General features: G+C 35.6%; 1 protein-coding gene across 1 annotated transcript in view; it reads left to right on the plus strand.

The window, feature by feature from the left end:
- CNTNAP5 (contactin associated protein like 5) overlaps positions 1-18,217 on the plus strand; it is a 716,034-nt gene that overhangs the window by 663,762 nt on the left and 34,055 nt on the right. The window contains exon 20 of the mRNA XM_006920991.1: positions 11,718-11,848. Coding sequence (XP_006921053.1) covers positions 11,718-11,848 — 131 coding nt within the window. The remainder of the gene's footprint in view (positions 1-11,717; positions 11,849-18,217) is intronic.

Consider the following 18,217-nt stretch of genomic DNA (forward strand, 5'->3'; position numbering starts at 1 on the left):
TAGTCTATAAAGGGTAAACAGTAAAATAAGTGTAATTAGGAAGCTATTAAAATAATCTGGATGATAAATGTTGGTTGTTTGTATGATGGTGGTAATAGAGAAATTAGTGGGAAGTGAAAAAATTGATTCATTCGGGATATATTGTGAAAGAAGGCATAAAATTATGTCATATTCTACTAGACATAGGCTATGAGAAAAAGAGAGACATCAGAGATGATTCCAAGAGTTTGGGCTGAGACCCTGAAAGAATAGAATTTCCAGTGCTTGAGATGGGAAAAGTCTTGGAAGGAACAGGTTTGGAAGAGAAGAATATGAGCTTAGTCTGGGTTATATTAAGTTCGAGGTTAGTATCATGTAAGTAGAGATGTCAAGAAGGTAATTGAATAGAAAAGTGCAGAATTGCAGGGAGAAGATCAGCCTGGAGATATAAATTTGGAAATAGATCTACATTTAAATATTATATTGGGTTCATCCCCCACAATTCATAACCACTCAGAACCTTCGAATGTGACCTTAAGTAAAAATAAGGGTCATAACAAATATAATTAGTTAGGTTAAGATGAAATCATGCTGGATTAGAGTGAGCCCTAAGTGCATCTGATGTCCTTATAAGAAGAAGGAGATATAAATACAGACTCAGAGACACATAGAGACACACAGAGGTCATGTGACATAACAATAGAAGCAGAGGTCAGAATAATGCAGCGATAAGCCAAGGAACCAAGAATTGTCAGGAGCTACCAGAAACTAGGAAGACACAAGAAAATATTTTTCCTAGAGCCTTTTGAGAAAGTGCAGATCAGCTGACACTTTGATTTCAAACTTCTAGTCTCCAGAACAGTATGTTATGGCAACCCTCAGAAGCCAGAGATACTATGTGGAACCATAACAATGGATGGAGATTGTCAAGGCAGTGAATGTTGATAAAGAAGTCCATAGACTGAGCCCTGGGACTTCTACATTAAGAGGATAAGAAGAAATAGAGGAATCAATAATAGAAAGAAGGAGTGGTCAGTGAAGGAGAAGTAAAAACTAGGAGAAAGAGATGTTCTGGAAGCTAAGTGATAGTTTTATAAAGAGAAGAAGGTGACTGTGTAGAATGCTGATGAGGGTAAATGGTAATTGTGAACAGAAAATTGAGTTTAGCAATATGAAGTTCATTTATGACCTTAACAATAAAAATTTTGGTGTAGACCCAAGGATGAAATCTTACCGGAGGAAGTTTAAAAGTAGTAAAGTAGTTCATAAAGAAGAATTGGGAATAGGAAGTATAGATAATACTTCAGGAGTTTTATTTTAGGCTGGATGAAAGCAGGTAAATATGGAGATGAATAAGGTTAAGAAAGTTGAAGAGATTTTCTTTATTTTTCCTGTAATATAGGAAAAATATCAATGAGACTAATGTAGTAGAGAAGATGAAATTTTTAAAAAATGTGAAAAAAGGGAGAGGGGTTTTGCCTGAGTGATGTCTTCAAATAGATGAAAAGGATGGGAAGGAATATGTATAGATTGACATTAGATAAGAGCATGAACAGCCCTTCTACATTAATAGAAAGAAGGGTACAACATATGGGTTAAGAAAATGATAGGTTAGTAAATATGGTGGCAGTTTGTAGTTCTTTTCTGATTGCTTCAGTATTTTTAAAGAAGCAATAGACAAGTTTATTAGTAGCTGAGAGTGAAGACGGAGGTAGAGTTGGAGGTCTGAAGAAAGACAAAATACATTAAATAGTTTCTAGAATCAGTAAGTTAATAGACTTAGGAAAACTTAGGGAATACACTGAGAATGGGAGAACACATGAAGGGCTCTCTAGAAGTCAATGGTGATAAATCTAAAGTTTGTGTGTTTTTTTTTTCCACCACCTAAACTATGCAGCAGTAACATAATATAGGTTGGATTTTAGTAGTTATGGTTCTGCCAAGCAAACAGCTTCATTTGATAAAGAGTGAATCAAATTAATTAAGAGTCTATACAAGAGGATGGCCATTAGAATGAGCCAGGCAATTTGACGTGGGTAAAAAGAGAAAAGAGGATTGAGTAGTTGGTAAGATTAATCTTTATGCCAGGAATTGTAAGAATCTGGGCATTAGGAGAAGGGATCCGGAAAGGGAGGAGGTTGTAGTCAGAGAGTGGGTGCTTATAATTGGAATTATAGAGGGACTGTAGTATTAATAATAACAAATACTGAATTCTGATATTGGTTTCATTATGCAGTTAATCAATCATGAATAACACCTGGGTAAACATTGTTAGATGGAGGTACTGAGGTAGCTGGGCAGGGTATGGAAGGCATCACTGCGTGGATCACATCTGATCCATGAATGAGGAGGGGCCTTCTAGCAAAGATCTATAAGAGGAGCATTCCAGGTGGAGAGGGGAAAAAAAGCAGGTGTAAAGACTCTGAAGCAGAAACTACCTCAGTACAATGAGGAAACATAATAAAAGGTCCATAGTAGTTGGAGCCTAGTGAATAAAGGCAAGTATGGAATGAAATGATACCAAAGAGGTACAGGGGAAGATCATATAGGATCTTACAGGCTATCACAAAGAATTTTAACTTTATTCTCAGTGTCTTAGAGGGTCATTTTAAAACATTATAGGCAGTGACATCAAATTTACACTTTAAAGAGCTTATTTTGACTACTGAGTGGAGAACAGATGGATGTGAGGGAAAAAAGAGATATGACTGGAATCTGAGAGTTACTTCAGATGTGTTACAATGGTCCAGGTGAGAAATAGTGATGGACTGGATGAGGCTGTAGTGATTAAGCTGAAAACAGGATCAAAGATACAGAATTTGTAGAGGCCAGCGGGCTGCTGACGACTTAGGTGTATGACATGTATATGGAAGTGTTGGTGAAAGAAATAGACAAAGCAAGAATGACTTTTAGGATTTTGACCTAAGCAACCAGTGGATGGTTGGTGTCACTCAGTGAGGCAGTAAAGATGGAAGAGGAGCTAATTGGTGAGGATGGTCCGGGTAGGAGAAACTAAAGTGTACATAGAAAACTGTCTGAATGTGGGATTGATATATACTGATAGGGAATGGACAATATTCAACATATAGAAGAGCTCCTTTCAAAGTGAAATAATAAAACAAAAAAACTGACAATGGTCTCTTAAAGGAAATACAGAATGAACTCCTGCTCACGGTGGTCCAACGCTTTCATCGGTTTTCCATTTGATGTGAGAGCAGGTGGTGCTTCATGCCTTCCTTTTAGATCTAACTTGCATTTGGGGTACCCAGGCTAATTTTTTTTAATCTATCACTTTGTGTAGATCAGCCCAGTCACACAAGTGACTTTAGGGGATCCTTAAGGTACACATTTTTGTCACTTTAGTATGAGCCTTCTCTATGTGGCCTCTCTCTTTCCCACTCTACTCTCTTCCATGTCTCACTCATTTAGCAGGTTCTTAGTTTTTCCATCTTTTAAAATGAGAAGGTTGGCAGGGTATATGTCTACTAAAATTCTTACCACCTCTACTGGCCTACAGTTCTACTGCTTTGAGTGTGGTAAAATTCAGCTCATTGCTCTGCTTCTACCTGTATAGCTACATAAGCATATCACTTTTGTTGTTGTTGTTAAGTAAGTTTTACCTTCCTTCAATAAAGCTATTTCTCTGAAACTTTTTTTTTATTGCCTCACTCCTTGTGTTTGTTTATTGTTTTGAATCCACAAAATATGTATTCATTGTCTATCAAATCATCCATCTTTCCCTTTGCCTGGAAATCTGCTTCTCTATTCATCTACTCATTCATCTACCCAACCACTTATCTCTTTGAAGGCAGCACGGTACAGTGAAAGGAGCATATACTTTAAATGTCTGTACTCCTAGATTTGAATCGTCTTTCATTATGAATGTTATTATTATACTTGCAGAGATTTTTACCTCTCTGAAATTCGATTACCTAATCTAAACACTTAAAAAAATCTTTAGCACCTATTTAAGTGCCTAATACCTGTTAAGCATATAATAGCAGACAAGTATGACCATTATTTTTGTCTCCTTAATAAATGAGGAGCTGCTTGCCAAGCAGTTAAGGTGTCAGAGATATATTTCCAGCTGAGGAAAAAAAACAGGCAAGGAAGCAAGAAAGAGCATTATTCAGAAGAATGTTGAGGGTTCAGGTGTGATTAAGATATGAACAGAATGCATGTGATAAAATTGGAAAGATAAAACAAGAGCCTCACACATCAGGCTAAGAAGTCAGAATCTATTATGTAGAATTAAGGAGCCTTGAGATTTTTTAAGTGCTAGAGTCACATGGCCAAATATTTGTTATAATATTCTTCCTAATGGCAGTATGGAATTCAGATTACTGTAGGAAGACTGGAAAAGTGAGAACGAGTAAAATAGAACAGAACAAAATGATGTTCTTGAACAACTGAGGTGCATGAATTTTTACATTATGGCTCACTTCGAGACACTGAACTAAATATTATTTATACTTTTCAATTATGAGTTTCCAGTCAATAATTTTCTCATTCTTATGAGATGAATGGGAAAATCATTCTCATGAGTGTCAAGCAAGATGTAAATAGTAAAATGTCTTGCTAAAAGGTACATGGTTATCTTTTGTTGAGTATTAGAATATCTTTGAAAATAGATTTCACAGAGACACACAGGGATAAGGCCATATGAAGATAACGGAGGCCACTGGAATGCTGACGCATCTACAAACCAAGGAATGCCAAGGATTGCAGACGCCTACCAGAAACTATGAAGAGGAAAGGGGAAGGGAGCCTTTGAGAAAACATTTAGCCTAGAGCCTTTGAGAAAACATTTTGAAATTCTAGCTTCCAGAACTTAAGAACAAATTTCTGCTCTTTAAAAAAAACAAACAAACAAACAAACTACAACAACAACAAAAACCAACCAACCAAACAAACAAAAAACAAACAAACAGTCCAAAATAGATCCAGTACCTCTCAAGGGAGCATGGCTTTAATCATGTGTATACATTCTAACACTGATCGACTTAAAGCCTAGCCATATCCAATGGTAAGCTTGTCAGATTTGACCTCCAGACATTTGGAGTGTGGGGTCAAGAGTGCAGAGAAGAACAGCTCTTTGGGCTGTGGCCATAGATACAAGTTGTCCAGCTGTCCTTCTGACCAAATCCTAGTAGACCGAGTCATCTCTTTGAAGGGCCAAGGATTTTATACTATGCTGTTGGGAGACCAAGGAATTCTGTTGGACAGCATGAGCTTGGAGAGTGAGGGGTGGAGGAGGGAACAATGGCAGTGGCAGCCTAGAGAGAGTCTCCTGCTCCTACTTCAACTCAAGCAGCTTCATATTTTCTGTTTTCTACAATAGCTTTTACTATATATTTCATTTGAATAAACTGTTAAAAATTGAAAACAATTTAAAAACCACCAGACTAGGCATGTAAGGCAAATCCAGATGCACGGAAAAAGAGATAGAACCCTCAACATTGAGAAGAGGCAGAAGGTTCAAGGCAGTTTGTGAGAATCCAAACTTGAATGACTTCCCTGAGACAGCTGGGCCTCAGATCATATGCAGGTGGGAAGGAGGGTAAACTGGTGAAGACACCACTCAATTCAAGATGGGGCCTCTAGGATGTATCTAGTTCTTTGGCATGCCATTCTTGGGATTTTTCAGACAGGTGTTCTCCCAAGTCCAGGTCAATAAACAACAGGGTGAGGCAATAACTATGAATATGTCATTGGTCTCAGGGCTTATTGAGACTAAATACCATCTTATTTGTACTGTTTCAGATAAATTATTACCTTAGATGTAAAAAATTTATAAGCCCCACTGAATTTTTTAGAACTTCATTTCTTCCTCCCTGTCTCTCTCCTTCTCCTTTTCCTTTCCTTCCTTTCAAATATATTGAGTATTTACTGTAGACTAGACACTGGGAATCTAAGAATGAATAAGATATGTAAAGATGCCCGAGAAGTTTCAGATTATGCGAGAGACAGGCAAGTAAACAGGCAACACAAGACAATAAGTGTTTGGATAGAGGTGAGCACAGGGCTTATAGGACCAGAAGAGGGCACCTCGGAGAAGCCAGGGAGGGCTACCTGGAAGAGATAACCTTACCTGAACTTTGCAGGATGGATAAGCCTCATGAAAAAATTTGGAGTGGAAGAGTTTTCTGAGTTTAGATAATCACATGGGGTCATTGTGGCCCATGGAAAAACCATTCTCCTTGGAACTAGCTAGAATTTAGTTTCTGAATTTGAGTCCATCACATACTATAAATGATGAAAAGTTATTTACCTGAGGTAACTCTGTTTCTTCACTTGTAAAATGCAGGAAAGAAAACAAAATGTATTCTAGATGAAAGTGGAGTCATAAGCAGAAATTCGAGCATGATATAGGCCAAGAGAGTGCAGCTTGGTCCAGAAAGCAGCAAGGAAGTTTAACAGATAGGACTGCCTCCTCTTGGATTTGAAGTAGGTTCCTTACCATTCTGTTTAAATAGTTCTTTGTAATCGAAGATAACCTCTCTCACTTTTTTAAAGTCACGTTATAAAGTGAAGTGGTATTACTTGTTTAATTCTTAAAAATAATAATAAATATAGGCTAGATATAACTCGAGTGCTCCAATATTAATAGAATCTGTTAACACTTTTATAAGGTACTTGCTGGTGATAAAAGGTCATTCCATTATAAGTATGTTTATTCCATATTTAGAAAAGCCCTAAATGGGGCTCAAATCAATTTCATTTCTAATTTCCACATGGTGAACATCTTATCTCAGTCCATATTACACACATGTGGCAATGCTAATATGTAATAAAAGAAAAAAATTGAGACCAAATAGGAGAGAATGTATTATAGTGCTTTAAATAAATTATAGTGGACTCATGGTCAGAACAATCCATTTTTTGGTTTATTAGATTTATAGACAGCACCTTCCCTCTGTCAGTTGTCTATGAGACTGTAACCTTGTAATATTTGCCATTTGTTAAACATAGAAGGAAAGATGGGATAAAAAACTCAAAGGAAGAAATGGAAGCATGCAGATGAAGCACATAGTGGAGGTAAAGGAGGGCCTGAGGGCAGGACATAGATCTGGGTCCCAGGGTTCTCCCAAAGACTAGAAGATAAGACAACATTCTCTGTTGATGAAGTTGATGGCAATTTGAGGAATCACCAGAGTATACACTGGAAGGAGAAAATTGCCTCTTAGATCACTGACTAAGCAGCTGAAGAAAATCCTGGGGGAAGATAATTAATTAGCCCCTGTCCCTGACCCTACACCATTCTCTGTTTCAACCCTGTGCCTCAGAGAAGATTGAAAGTTAGCTTTATTGGTGTCAAACTTATTTTTAAAAGTTATGGATTGAGATTTTTTTGTATGTGTTATGTGAAAATGAGTCAGTGAGAAGTTTCAGAATATTATATTGGAGAATTTCGGGAGGCATTGTTGCATCAAAACGCTTAAGAAATTGAAGTCAATATTTGTACGACTCTAAAAGAACTGGTTGAGGTTTTTTATTTTTTGATTTAATTAATTCTTTTTTAATTATAGTTGACATATAGTATTAGATTAGATTCATATATACAACATTGTGATTCAACATTTACATACCTTACAAAGTGATTACTGTAATGATTCTAGTAACCATCTGTCATCATGGTTATTACTGTGTTATTGACTCTATTCTTTAAGTTATACATTACATCCTTATGACTTATTTTATAACTGGAAGTTTGTACTTCTTAATCCCCTTCTTGATCCTCCCCTACTCTCTCCCCTCTGACAACCATCAATTTGTCCTCTGTATCTCAGTTCCACTCAATTTTGTACATTAATTTTGTTTCTTAGATTCCACTCATAACTGAGATCATGTATTTGCCATTCTCTGTCCAACTTATTTCACTTAACATAATACTTTCTAGGTCCATCCATGTTATCGGTAATGACAAGATTTCATTATTTTTTATGGCTGAGTAGTATTTCATTATGTTTGTACCACATTTTCTTTATCCATTCATCTATCAATGGACATGTGAGTTGTTTACATATGTTGGGAATTGTAAAGAATACTGCAATGAACATAGGGGTGCATATATCTTTTCAAGTTATTGTTTTTGTTTTCTTTGGATAAATACCCAGAAATGAAATTGCTAGATTATGCAGTAGTTCTATTCTTAATTTTTTTGAGGAATTTCCATACTGTTTCCATACTGGCTGCACTAATTTACAATTCCACCAACAGTGCACAAGGGTTTCTTTTTTTTTCACATTTTTGCCAACACTTTTTTTTTTTCTTTGTGACAATTCTATCAGGTATGAAGTAATATATTATTGTGGTTTTGATTTGCATTTCCCTATGATTAGCAATGCTGAGAATCTTTTCATGTCTGTTGGTCATCTGTATGTCTTTTTTAGATATACATCTATTCAGGTCTCCTGCCCAGTTTTTAAATGGATTGTTTGTTCTTTTGATGTTGAGTTGTATAAATTTTCATATATATATTTAAATATTAATCCCTTATCAGATATATCATTTGCAATTTTTTTTTCATTCAGTAAATTGCCTTTACACCTTGGTGATGGCTTCCTTTGATGTGCAAAAGCTTTTTAGTTTGATGTAATCCTTTCTATTTTTCTTTCTTTTATTTTTTTGTTGTCTTTGTTGAAAGATACACACACACATACACACACACACATGTACATTTCTAGGAGCAATGTCAGTGTTTACTATCTATATGTGGTTTCAGATTTTATGTTTAAGTCTTTCATCTGTGTTGAGTTTATTTTTGTATATGGTATAAGAAAACAGTCTAGTTTTATTTTATTTTGCTTATATCTGTATAGTTTTCATAACACCATTTATTAAAGGAACTGTATTTTCTCCATCGTATATTACTGCCTCCTTTTCATATGTTAGTTGACTGTAAAAGTGTGGGCTTAATTCTGGGCTGTCTATTCTGTTCCATTGATGTATAGATCTGTTTTGTGCCAATACCATACTGTTTTGATTACTATAACTTTATAGTATAACTTGAAAGCAGGAGTGTCACACTTCCAAATTTGTTCTTCTATCTCAAGATTTTTTGTCTATTCTGTGTCTTTTGTGGTTTTATATAAATTTTAAGTTACTTTTTCTAATTCTCTGAAAAATGCCATTGGTATTTTGTTGAATCTGTAGACTACTGTGAATAGTGCAGACATTTTAACAATATTAACAAGGGCTTCTAATTTTATGTTAAATAAAAGTAGTGAAAGTGTACATCCTTGTTTTATTTCTGATCTTTAGGAAAACACTTTTAGCTTTTCACTAGAGTATGTTAGCTACAGGTTTGTCATATATAGCCTTCAGTATGTTGAAGTATGTTTCTTCTATTACTACTTTGCAGAGAGTTTCAATATTCATAGATGCTGGGTTTTGTCAAACACATTTTCTGCATCTATTGATATGATTTTTATCTTTTATTTTGTTTATGTGGTATATCACGTTGACTCATGAATATTGAAGCATTCTTGTGTATTGGAATAAATCCCACTTGATCACAGTGCATGATCTTTTAAATATATTGCTTAATTTTGTTTCCTGATATTTTCTTGAGAATTTTTGCATCTCTCTACATCAGGGATATTGGCATGTAATTTTCTATTTTTTGTAGTTTCTTCATCTGGTTTTGGTATCAGGGTAACATTGGCCGCATAGAATAAGTTTGGAAAATTTCCATCCTCTTCATTTTGGTGAAGGGGAAAATGTTTGAGAAAAATAGGAATTATTTTTTTGAATGCTTGGTAGAATTCACTTGTGAAGCCATATTGTCCTGGACTTTTGTTTGTTGGTAATTTTTGGTTACTGATTCAATTTTTTTCTAGTAATCGTTCTGTTCAGGTTTTCTATTTCTTTTTGACTCAGTCTTGGAAGAATATATGTTTCTAGGACTATATCCATTTCTTCTAGGTTGTTCAATTTCTTGATATATAATTGTTCATAGTATTCTCTTAAAATTCCTTGTATTTCTGTGTTATCAGTTGTCACTTCTCTTTTATTTCTGATTTTATTTATCTGGGCCCTCACTCTTTTCTTTTTTCTTAATGAGGTTGGATTAAGTTTTATCTTTTTTTTTTTTTTTTTTTTTTTATCTTTTCAAAAACTAACCATTAATTTTGTGGACCTTTTCTATTGTTTTTGGTCTCTATTTCATTTATTTCTGTTCTGATCTTTATTATTTCCTTTCTTCTACTCACTTTGGGCTTTGTTTGTTCCTCATTTTTTAGTGTTTTTTTTTTTTTACTTATAAGTTTAGAATGTTTATTTGAGATTTTTTTTTAAATTTTGTTCTTGATGTAGGCCTGTATCACTATGAATTTCCCTCTTAGAGCTACTTTTGCTGTGTCCCAAATATTTTAAATTATTGTGTTTTCATTTTTATTTGTCTCAGGATATTTTTTTGGTTTCTTCCTTGATTTTTCCATTAACATATTGATTGTTTAGTAGCATGTTCTTTGTCCTCCATGTTTGTGTTTTTTCAAGTTTTCTTCTTGTAATTGATTTCTAGTTTCATGCCGTTGAGATCAAAAAAGATGCTTGATGTGATTTTAATCTTCTTAGGTATACTGAGACTTGTTTTCTGGCCAAACATGTGTATTTTATGGAAAATGTTATATATGTTCTTGAAAAGAATGTCTATTCAGTTGATTTGGGGTGTAACATTCTGCAAGTATCAGTTAAGTCCATATGATCTAATGCATTGCTTAAGGCCACGGGTTCTTTGTTGATTTTCTGTCTGTATGATCTATTCATTGATATGAGTGGGGCATTAAAATCCCCTACTATTATTTTGTTACTGGCAATCTCTCCTTTTATATCTCTTAATATTTGTTTTATGTATTTCTTTGCTTGGTTGAGGTGTTTTAGACATAAACTGGGATGTCAAGAAAGCTCCAGAATTCTTTAATGGGGTCCCTGTTGAGGTTATTGACATCTAAAATGGATAGCTGTGAGGCAGATATTAGTAAAAAATATAAAATGGAAGTGAATTCTAAAATGCATAAATGTATACAGAATATAGATATGTGTATGGATGATCCAAATAGTGGCAGTGTAAAAAACTACAAATTCCCTCAAGGAATGTGGTATTTATCACCATGCCTGATATATAATAATGCTGATTTACTTTATTTGGTTGAATTAACCTTGACAACACCAAGATTCTTAGAATTAGAAGTGGCCTGGAGGAACCAAATGAAGAAAACAAACCAGGAAATCCAGGATTGGCTGTATAAAACTTTTCCTCTTGGCTGACTATTATTTTCTTCTACTCTACTTTAGGTTATTTTGGAATCTTATTTCACATTATAAATTCTTGAAATTTCATGAAGGAAATTAAGAAGAGAGTTATTGAAATAATAGAAGTTGAAGAGAGTGGAAACAACTTTATAATATTAAAGTTTTCACAATCCTATTACAAAATAGATTGTGGTTTTATTTTCCAAACTGATATTTGTTTTTTGATAACATCCCCCACCCCACCATACACACACTTTAATTTTGTAGCTAAATTCAGAAATTTCTATAAGGACCCAAATGCTATAATAATAGCATATCTTTTAAAAATTAGAATGATCAAAGAATTAAAATATTTATCCTTTTAATTTAATTTTAAATTTTAATTTAACTGAACAGTAATAATCAATTAAAATACAATCTGATCATACTTTTGCATTTTATGGCCCTTTTTAAATTCTAATTTCTAATATTTGCTTTTCAAGGAAGTTTACAAGTTCACTATCAGCTGAGCAAGGAAGAATCCCATGTATTCACCATTGAGGTAGAGAACTTTGCCAACAGAAGGATGCATCACTTGAAGATTAACCGAGAGGGAAGAGAGCTTACAATTCAGGTATATTATTTTTCTTCTCCTCATTCAGCCAAATATGATTTGGATGCTGACTAACACTTTTCTGCGCTTCTACCCTAAGCCAATTGTAGAGCCAAGTTCTGAGGATACATATGGCCCACACTTGGCTCCAGCCTTTGAAGAACTAGAATAGTAGTTCTCAAAGTGTGCTTCTTCTTTCCCACTAGCATCAGCATCACCTGGGACCTTGTTAGAAATGAAAATTCTTGGGCCTCACATTAGATCTACTTAGAAACTTTTTTTGCAAGGGTGGCAGCAGGCAACTTTGATGCCTGCTTGTTTGATAGCACCTAAATTGTGGCATAATGAGAAAGACACGGGTGAAGAGAATCACCAGGGGACTGACAAGGGCTAGAGCAGAAGTGTTCTCAGGTGAAATGGAAGCATGCAAGAGGACACAGATCTCATGTGGGTATTAGTACTCAATTCCTGGGTGAAGCTAGGAATAAATTGAATCTTGAAAGTGAATAGGAATTGGCAAGGTGGAGAAGAAAGAGGAAAGTGCTCAGGCAGGTGTTTTGTGTGATTATTGGCAAAGCTGTCCGGAAAAGTATAGTATGTGGTAGGCTCTCTGTGAAATTCTAATGGTCTTGGTATAAAGAGCAGACAGCAGGTGATGACATATCACTATAGAGAACTGGTATCTCCTTTAGAATCGTGACCTAAAGTGAGCACTTAAATTTGCCCAGCAGTCACCCCTTATTTTTTTTAATCCAGGATCTTTTGATATCCTAGGTGATAATTTTAAACCTTCTTATACCACCACCAATCTCAACCACATCTTCACTCTTAGCAGATGACTTTGTTTTCTCCTTTCTGGTGAAAAAAAACATAACATTTATATATCCACATATTTTCACCACCGCATTTACCCAACTACCCACATCTGTGTCCCTGTACTCTGTCTTGTTGCTGAATATGAACAGTAAATGGTACTAGCTAAGGTCTGACCCATCACTTGAAGGACAGTCTTATACTCTATTCAAAATACTACTGCAGCATTATCCTCTTCACCTCTGTTTTCAATATTTTTCCAGCACTATTGGATGGCTTTCCAAAGCATAAAACATGCAAATATTACATGAACGAATTAATTAAAACTAAAAAACTTTCTCTGGGCCAGGGAAGGAAACCTCTCTCTTATCCTCTTATCTGACTTCATATACTGCTCCATTTTCCCTTTCAGCTTACTGCCCAGATCCTTGGACATGTTGTTTATATACTTCATCTCTGAATTTTTCCTTCCTTTTTCTTAAACCCACACTATTGATTATTTTTCCTTGTGCTATAGTGAAATAGTGTTTCTCAAGACACCAATGGTTTTATCTTGCAAAATTCAATGATCTTTCCCTTATTTGTCTTTTCACTGGCATTTGACACAGCCATTTCTCCTTGCTCTTGGAACATATTCGTATTTGGCTTGCAGGACACTGCTTTCACCAGTATTTCCTCTGCATCTCTAATTTCTTTAGTTGGTCCTTCTTTACCTTCCAAACTTTTTCTTCTTCTTCTTCTTCTTCTTCTTCTTCTTCTTCTTCTTCTTCTTCTTCTTCTTCTTCTTCTTCTTCTTCTTCTTCTTCTTCTTCTTCTTCTTCTTCTTCTTCTTCTATTTTATCTGTACTTATTCTGTGGCTAATCTCACTCACTCAAATTTCACATCTTTAAATGTCATATATATGCTAATTAATTAATCGCAAATATATCTCTAAGACCAGTCCTTTTCCTTAACTCCAGACCAATATATCCAGCTGCCTACTTGACATATTCTTGTGGAGAGCTATTAGATATCTTGAATGCAACATATTTAAAACTGAGTTGCTGAGAATTGTCCCCAAATTACCCCCCATGCTCCATGACCTCCCATACCTCAGTAAATGGCAACTTCATTCTTACAGTTGCTCAGTGTTGAAAATGTGGTTTCATCTTTGATACCTCTCTTTTTCTCACATGAAACATGCTGTTGATCAAGATCTATCCTGCCCCAAGCTGCCCTCATTCTTTCCTTGGTTATTACAGGTTATAGTCTTCTCTTAATTGAAGGATACCTGCTTCTCTTCTTGTTGCACAAAAGCTTATTCTCAAGAGAGCAGCCAGAGTGATTCTAAAAGATTAGTCAGGATATGGTACTCTTCTTTCCAAAGCCAAAGATCTTGCAGCAGTTTAAGAGGATGTCCATGATCCAGCACTCCTGCTTCCTTCCCACTCTTATTTCTCTGATCTCATCTATCACTGTTCTCTCTGTTACTACTCTACACTACTCCATTTATTTTCAGAGTCTTTGAAGGGTAAGTAAGTGACTTTTGGTTATGGGTTATGGGAGAAGTCTAGAATGACTGTTATCTATTTGTTTTTTGTTTTTGTTTTTTTGACCAGGTGGAAGTTCAAGAATAATTGTTAAATATATAGTACAAAAACAGTCTCTGAGTGATTATAATTTAGTGTGCTTACCTCTAGCATTTATTACTGAAATAAGAGAGAAATGTCTTAGGAGAAAATTTGGATTGAGGACAGATTGGAGGAGGAAAGGAATGGGAATGATGAATTCTCATTTCAATATGTTTTGACTAGGTCTTGATGGGGCAGCTGGGAGGCATTCTGATGGGCATTTGTATATATGACTCCTTTACCACAAATGAATAACAAACAGGGCAGTGAGAGAATGATAAAATATATTTATTTTTTTCTCCTTCTAAAGGATTTGCATTAACCAATTAATAGGCAATGAAAAGCACACACTGGCTGAGGACATATTTCCAAGCACTGAAGGGAAAAGAAAAAACTGGAGGCCAATATATATATATATAAAGTTTAAATCAGTTTATTGACCCAGTAACACAACACACTTGTCTCCCTGGCACTCCCAGCCCCCTCACCCTCACCCCATCTAGATCTCTTTCCTTCCTCCTCACTTAGAACAAGCTGTTCAGTAAAAGCAGCAAAGGGCAGACTACTCTATTCCTATATGCCCAGTCCCACACCCAGGCCCTGTGGAGTAGAATTTCAGGCAATACTCAGAACCTGTTAGAGAGAGAGGGCAGGCAATCATCACTTTATTCAGCCAGCTAAAGGCATTCAGCACCTAATAACTGAATTAATTTCCCCAACTCCCAAGGTCTGGAGTTGCTATTACTCCTCCTCAATTTTCTCTCTGATGATAGGAAAGAGAACCTGAGAGCTGAATCTGCAGTCAGGAGCAAGAACTCCTGGTGATGATTTGAGAATTTTAAAGGAGTTAATGTTTTTTAAGGCACAAGTGCCCACAAAAATGCTCTGATGGTGAAGATGAACTTTAACACCCTTATCTAAAATGCATTTATGACATTAAACAGATTAAGCCATTTTGCAAAACGCCAGCACAACAGCAAACTGTAAAGAAAAAAGAGCCAAGCATTTTAGAAAGCAAATATTAATTACCTCCTTTGAGAGATGAAGATCCAAAAGTCAAGAGAGGCTTCCCCAGAGTGAGGTAGACCTGGGTATGAATCCCTGCTCCATCCTTTATGCTGTATGATCTTGGACCAGTTATTTACCTTTCTCAGCTTCAATATACTTATCTGTAAAACAAAAATAGAGGAGTACTGGGTGAAAAGAGGAAAGTATTAAGAAGTACAACTTGGTAGTTACAAAATAGTCATAGGGGTGTAAAGTTAGCATAAGGAATGTAGTCAATAATATTGTAATAATGATGTATGATGCCAGGTGGGTACTACACTTATTGGGGAATCACTTTGTAAATTGTATAAGTGTCTAATAACTATGCTGTACACCTGAAACAAATATAAAATAATATTGAATGTCAACTGTAATTTAAAAATAAAAATAATTTTAAAACTTAAAAAAAAAAAGTTAAAACATTAAAAAGTCATATGAAAGAATATAGCTAAGGAACCAAGCATGTGATGAGACCACAGGGCATCTAATATTCTGAGATCAACCAAGTTTTTAGGCCAGATTATGAACTTAGCCATCCAAAAGGCCTAAAGGACTATGGTGCTTCGCCCTTTTCAACCTCACTAATTATAATTAAAAATAAAAACAATACTAAACCAAAAAATAAACATAAGGAAAGCTGACAAAATAATGTATTTTCCGTTTAATACTTCAATGCTGGCCTAGCCCAGATCATACATATGAAAGTTTTAAGAATAAATATTTGTGGTAGCACCCCCCCTTTAATTAACTAATTAATTAATTAATTAATTTATTTATGTATTTTTGCTTTTGCCCTATGCATTTGCGAAGTTTTTATAATTGGTAACTCATACCAAAACCAGTACTCCTTCCAAATATCCTTGATCCCTGTCACACGTGGAACATATCCCCCAGCTATCCATAGTCCACCAATAGCCTCAAGTCTCCTTCGAGTCATCCTACCTTCCTTTACAAACCTCTACAAATTCTCATTTTTCTAAAAATCCTAATAAGTGTCATTTACTTCCTTCTCTCCGTTAGTCATCTGGTTAAAGTGCTAAAGACTAGATAAGTTCCCACAAAGCAGAACAGTAGGACAGAAATGACTCATGTACTTAAACAATTAGTTTTTTCATGTATAACATTTGAGCATGATCATGTCAAGTTCAGAGAATCATTTACACAGAAAAGTGACCCTATGGAGCCTGGGGAAGAAATGAGGACAGAAACCAGGGGAATCTCAGCTTAACTTGCAATTCTAAGAGTTCTTGTACTTCCCTCCACTGAGCAGAAATTTTCTGCTCACTTTAGCCTCTTCTCCAACCTGGATGACAAAGTATTGGAGAGAAGTCTCTTGCTGGAAGGTACATTTTCAGAGAATAGGAGAGTCAAGTGAGAGTCTGTCTCGTGCTGGAAGGTACATTTTCAGAGAATAGGAGAGTCAAGTGAGAGTTCTGAGATAGTATGGGAAGAAAACTCTTTCAGGACAATCTGTATCCATGTACATTACACAGACTGAGAATGAGGACCAAGAGGGGCAAAACTCTGTGTTGTATCTAAATGTGTGGGGCCTCCAGGGAACTCAGAGGCATCCTGTTGGTATGACAGATTCTTTCTTCATAGCTTGCAAAATAGAAAGGAAATCAATACAAGATATTTATTTAAGGACTCAGCAAACCTGTGTTAGGAGTTATTTTGGCAGTTTCTATTGTGGGCACTACATAAAGCATATATTAATAATATGTCCATATTCTCAAGGAGCCAAAGAACCAATAGTTTAGTGGGAGGAGAGAGAGAGAGAGAGAGAGAGAGAGAGAGAACATCATTATGACACAGCATCTTAAATGCAAGGTTATAGTAGAATAAAAGTAGAATAAAGGTGCCATGAGAGAAGAGGATCAATTAATCTAAGTAAGATATCAAAAAAAGCTTCCTGGAGGTGGTGGACTCTGGGAACACTTAGAAGAGTGGTGTCTGGCACACAGGAGATACTCAAACACTTGATAAATTAATTTTGTAGAAATTTAACATAAAAACACACAGTGATTATCTAAAAGTTGCTCAAATATCTAGAGAGGAATGGATGATAAAGCAACGACCATATTGAATGATGGGTAGACATCATGACAATGGGACACTGCTTTGTGACACTGTGTGTCCTTGATAAAGTTGTTGATCTCTGTATCAGTTCTCCAGTCTGTAAGAATACATTTTGAAAGATGCTTTAGTATGGAGTCTCATATATCAAGCTTTCAATAAATAACAAATATTATTATAGTCTAATTTTATATGTGGAAAAGTAATTAAGCATATTATCACATACCGCAAGTCACAGCCAGTGACTTCTCTCACAGCTAGAATTCTTGCAAGACAAATGGGTGCAGAAGGAAAGTCATGGCAATTGGAGCTGGAAGAACTGGGTATTAATCCCTATCATTTGCTCCACAAGGGGAGCCTGGCCAGGCTAATTTCTAAAGGTGTCTTATTATCTTCTTAAAAATTACTTTAAGATATGAGGATATTTTTCAGGAATAACACCATATGAATATTAGGAGTAGAGTCTGGAAGAATCTGGTAGGATTGGACTAGACTGAAAAAAGTGGGATGGATGGGAAATACTACCTTGGAAAGAGGAGGAAGATAACAAAGAGATCAAACTGGAATTAGTAGTGGTGAGGCAAGGAGTATTCCCTAAAAGATTCTAGTAACAAATTCTTGAAGAATCGCAGTGGTGGTTTTTGCTTACCCCTGTGAAATAGGGTTTATGTCGCTAGCAACCATTCACCTAGCCTTTCCTCTCCAGGGTCAAACTCTTGACAGACTGAAATATTTGCCAGGAAAATCCCCCAGTGTCCACGTCTGAATGACACAAGTTCAGAATTAATGGAGAGAAATGGACAGTGGTGGCTCTAAGGACAAAAGTGGAGAGGAGCGGGGAGA

The sequence above is a fragment of the Pteropus alecto genome, unplaced genomic scaffold (genome assembly GCF_000325575.1).
Source record: "Pteropus alecto unplaced genomic scaffold, ASM32557v1 scaffold3, whole genome shotgun sequence".
Lineage (NCBI taxonomy): Eukaryota > Metazoa > Chordata > Mammalia > Chiroptera > Pteropodidae > Pteropus > Pteropus alecto.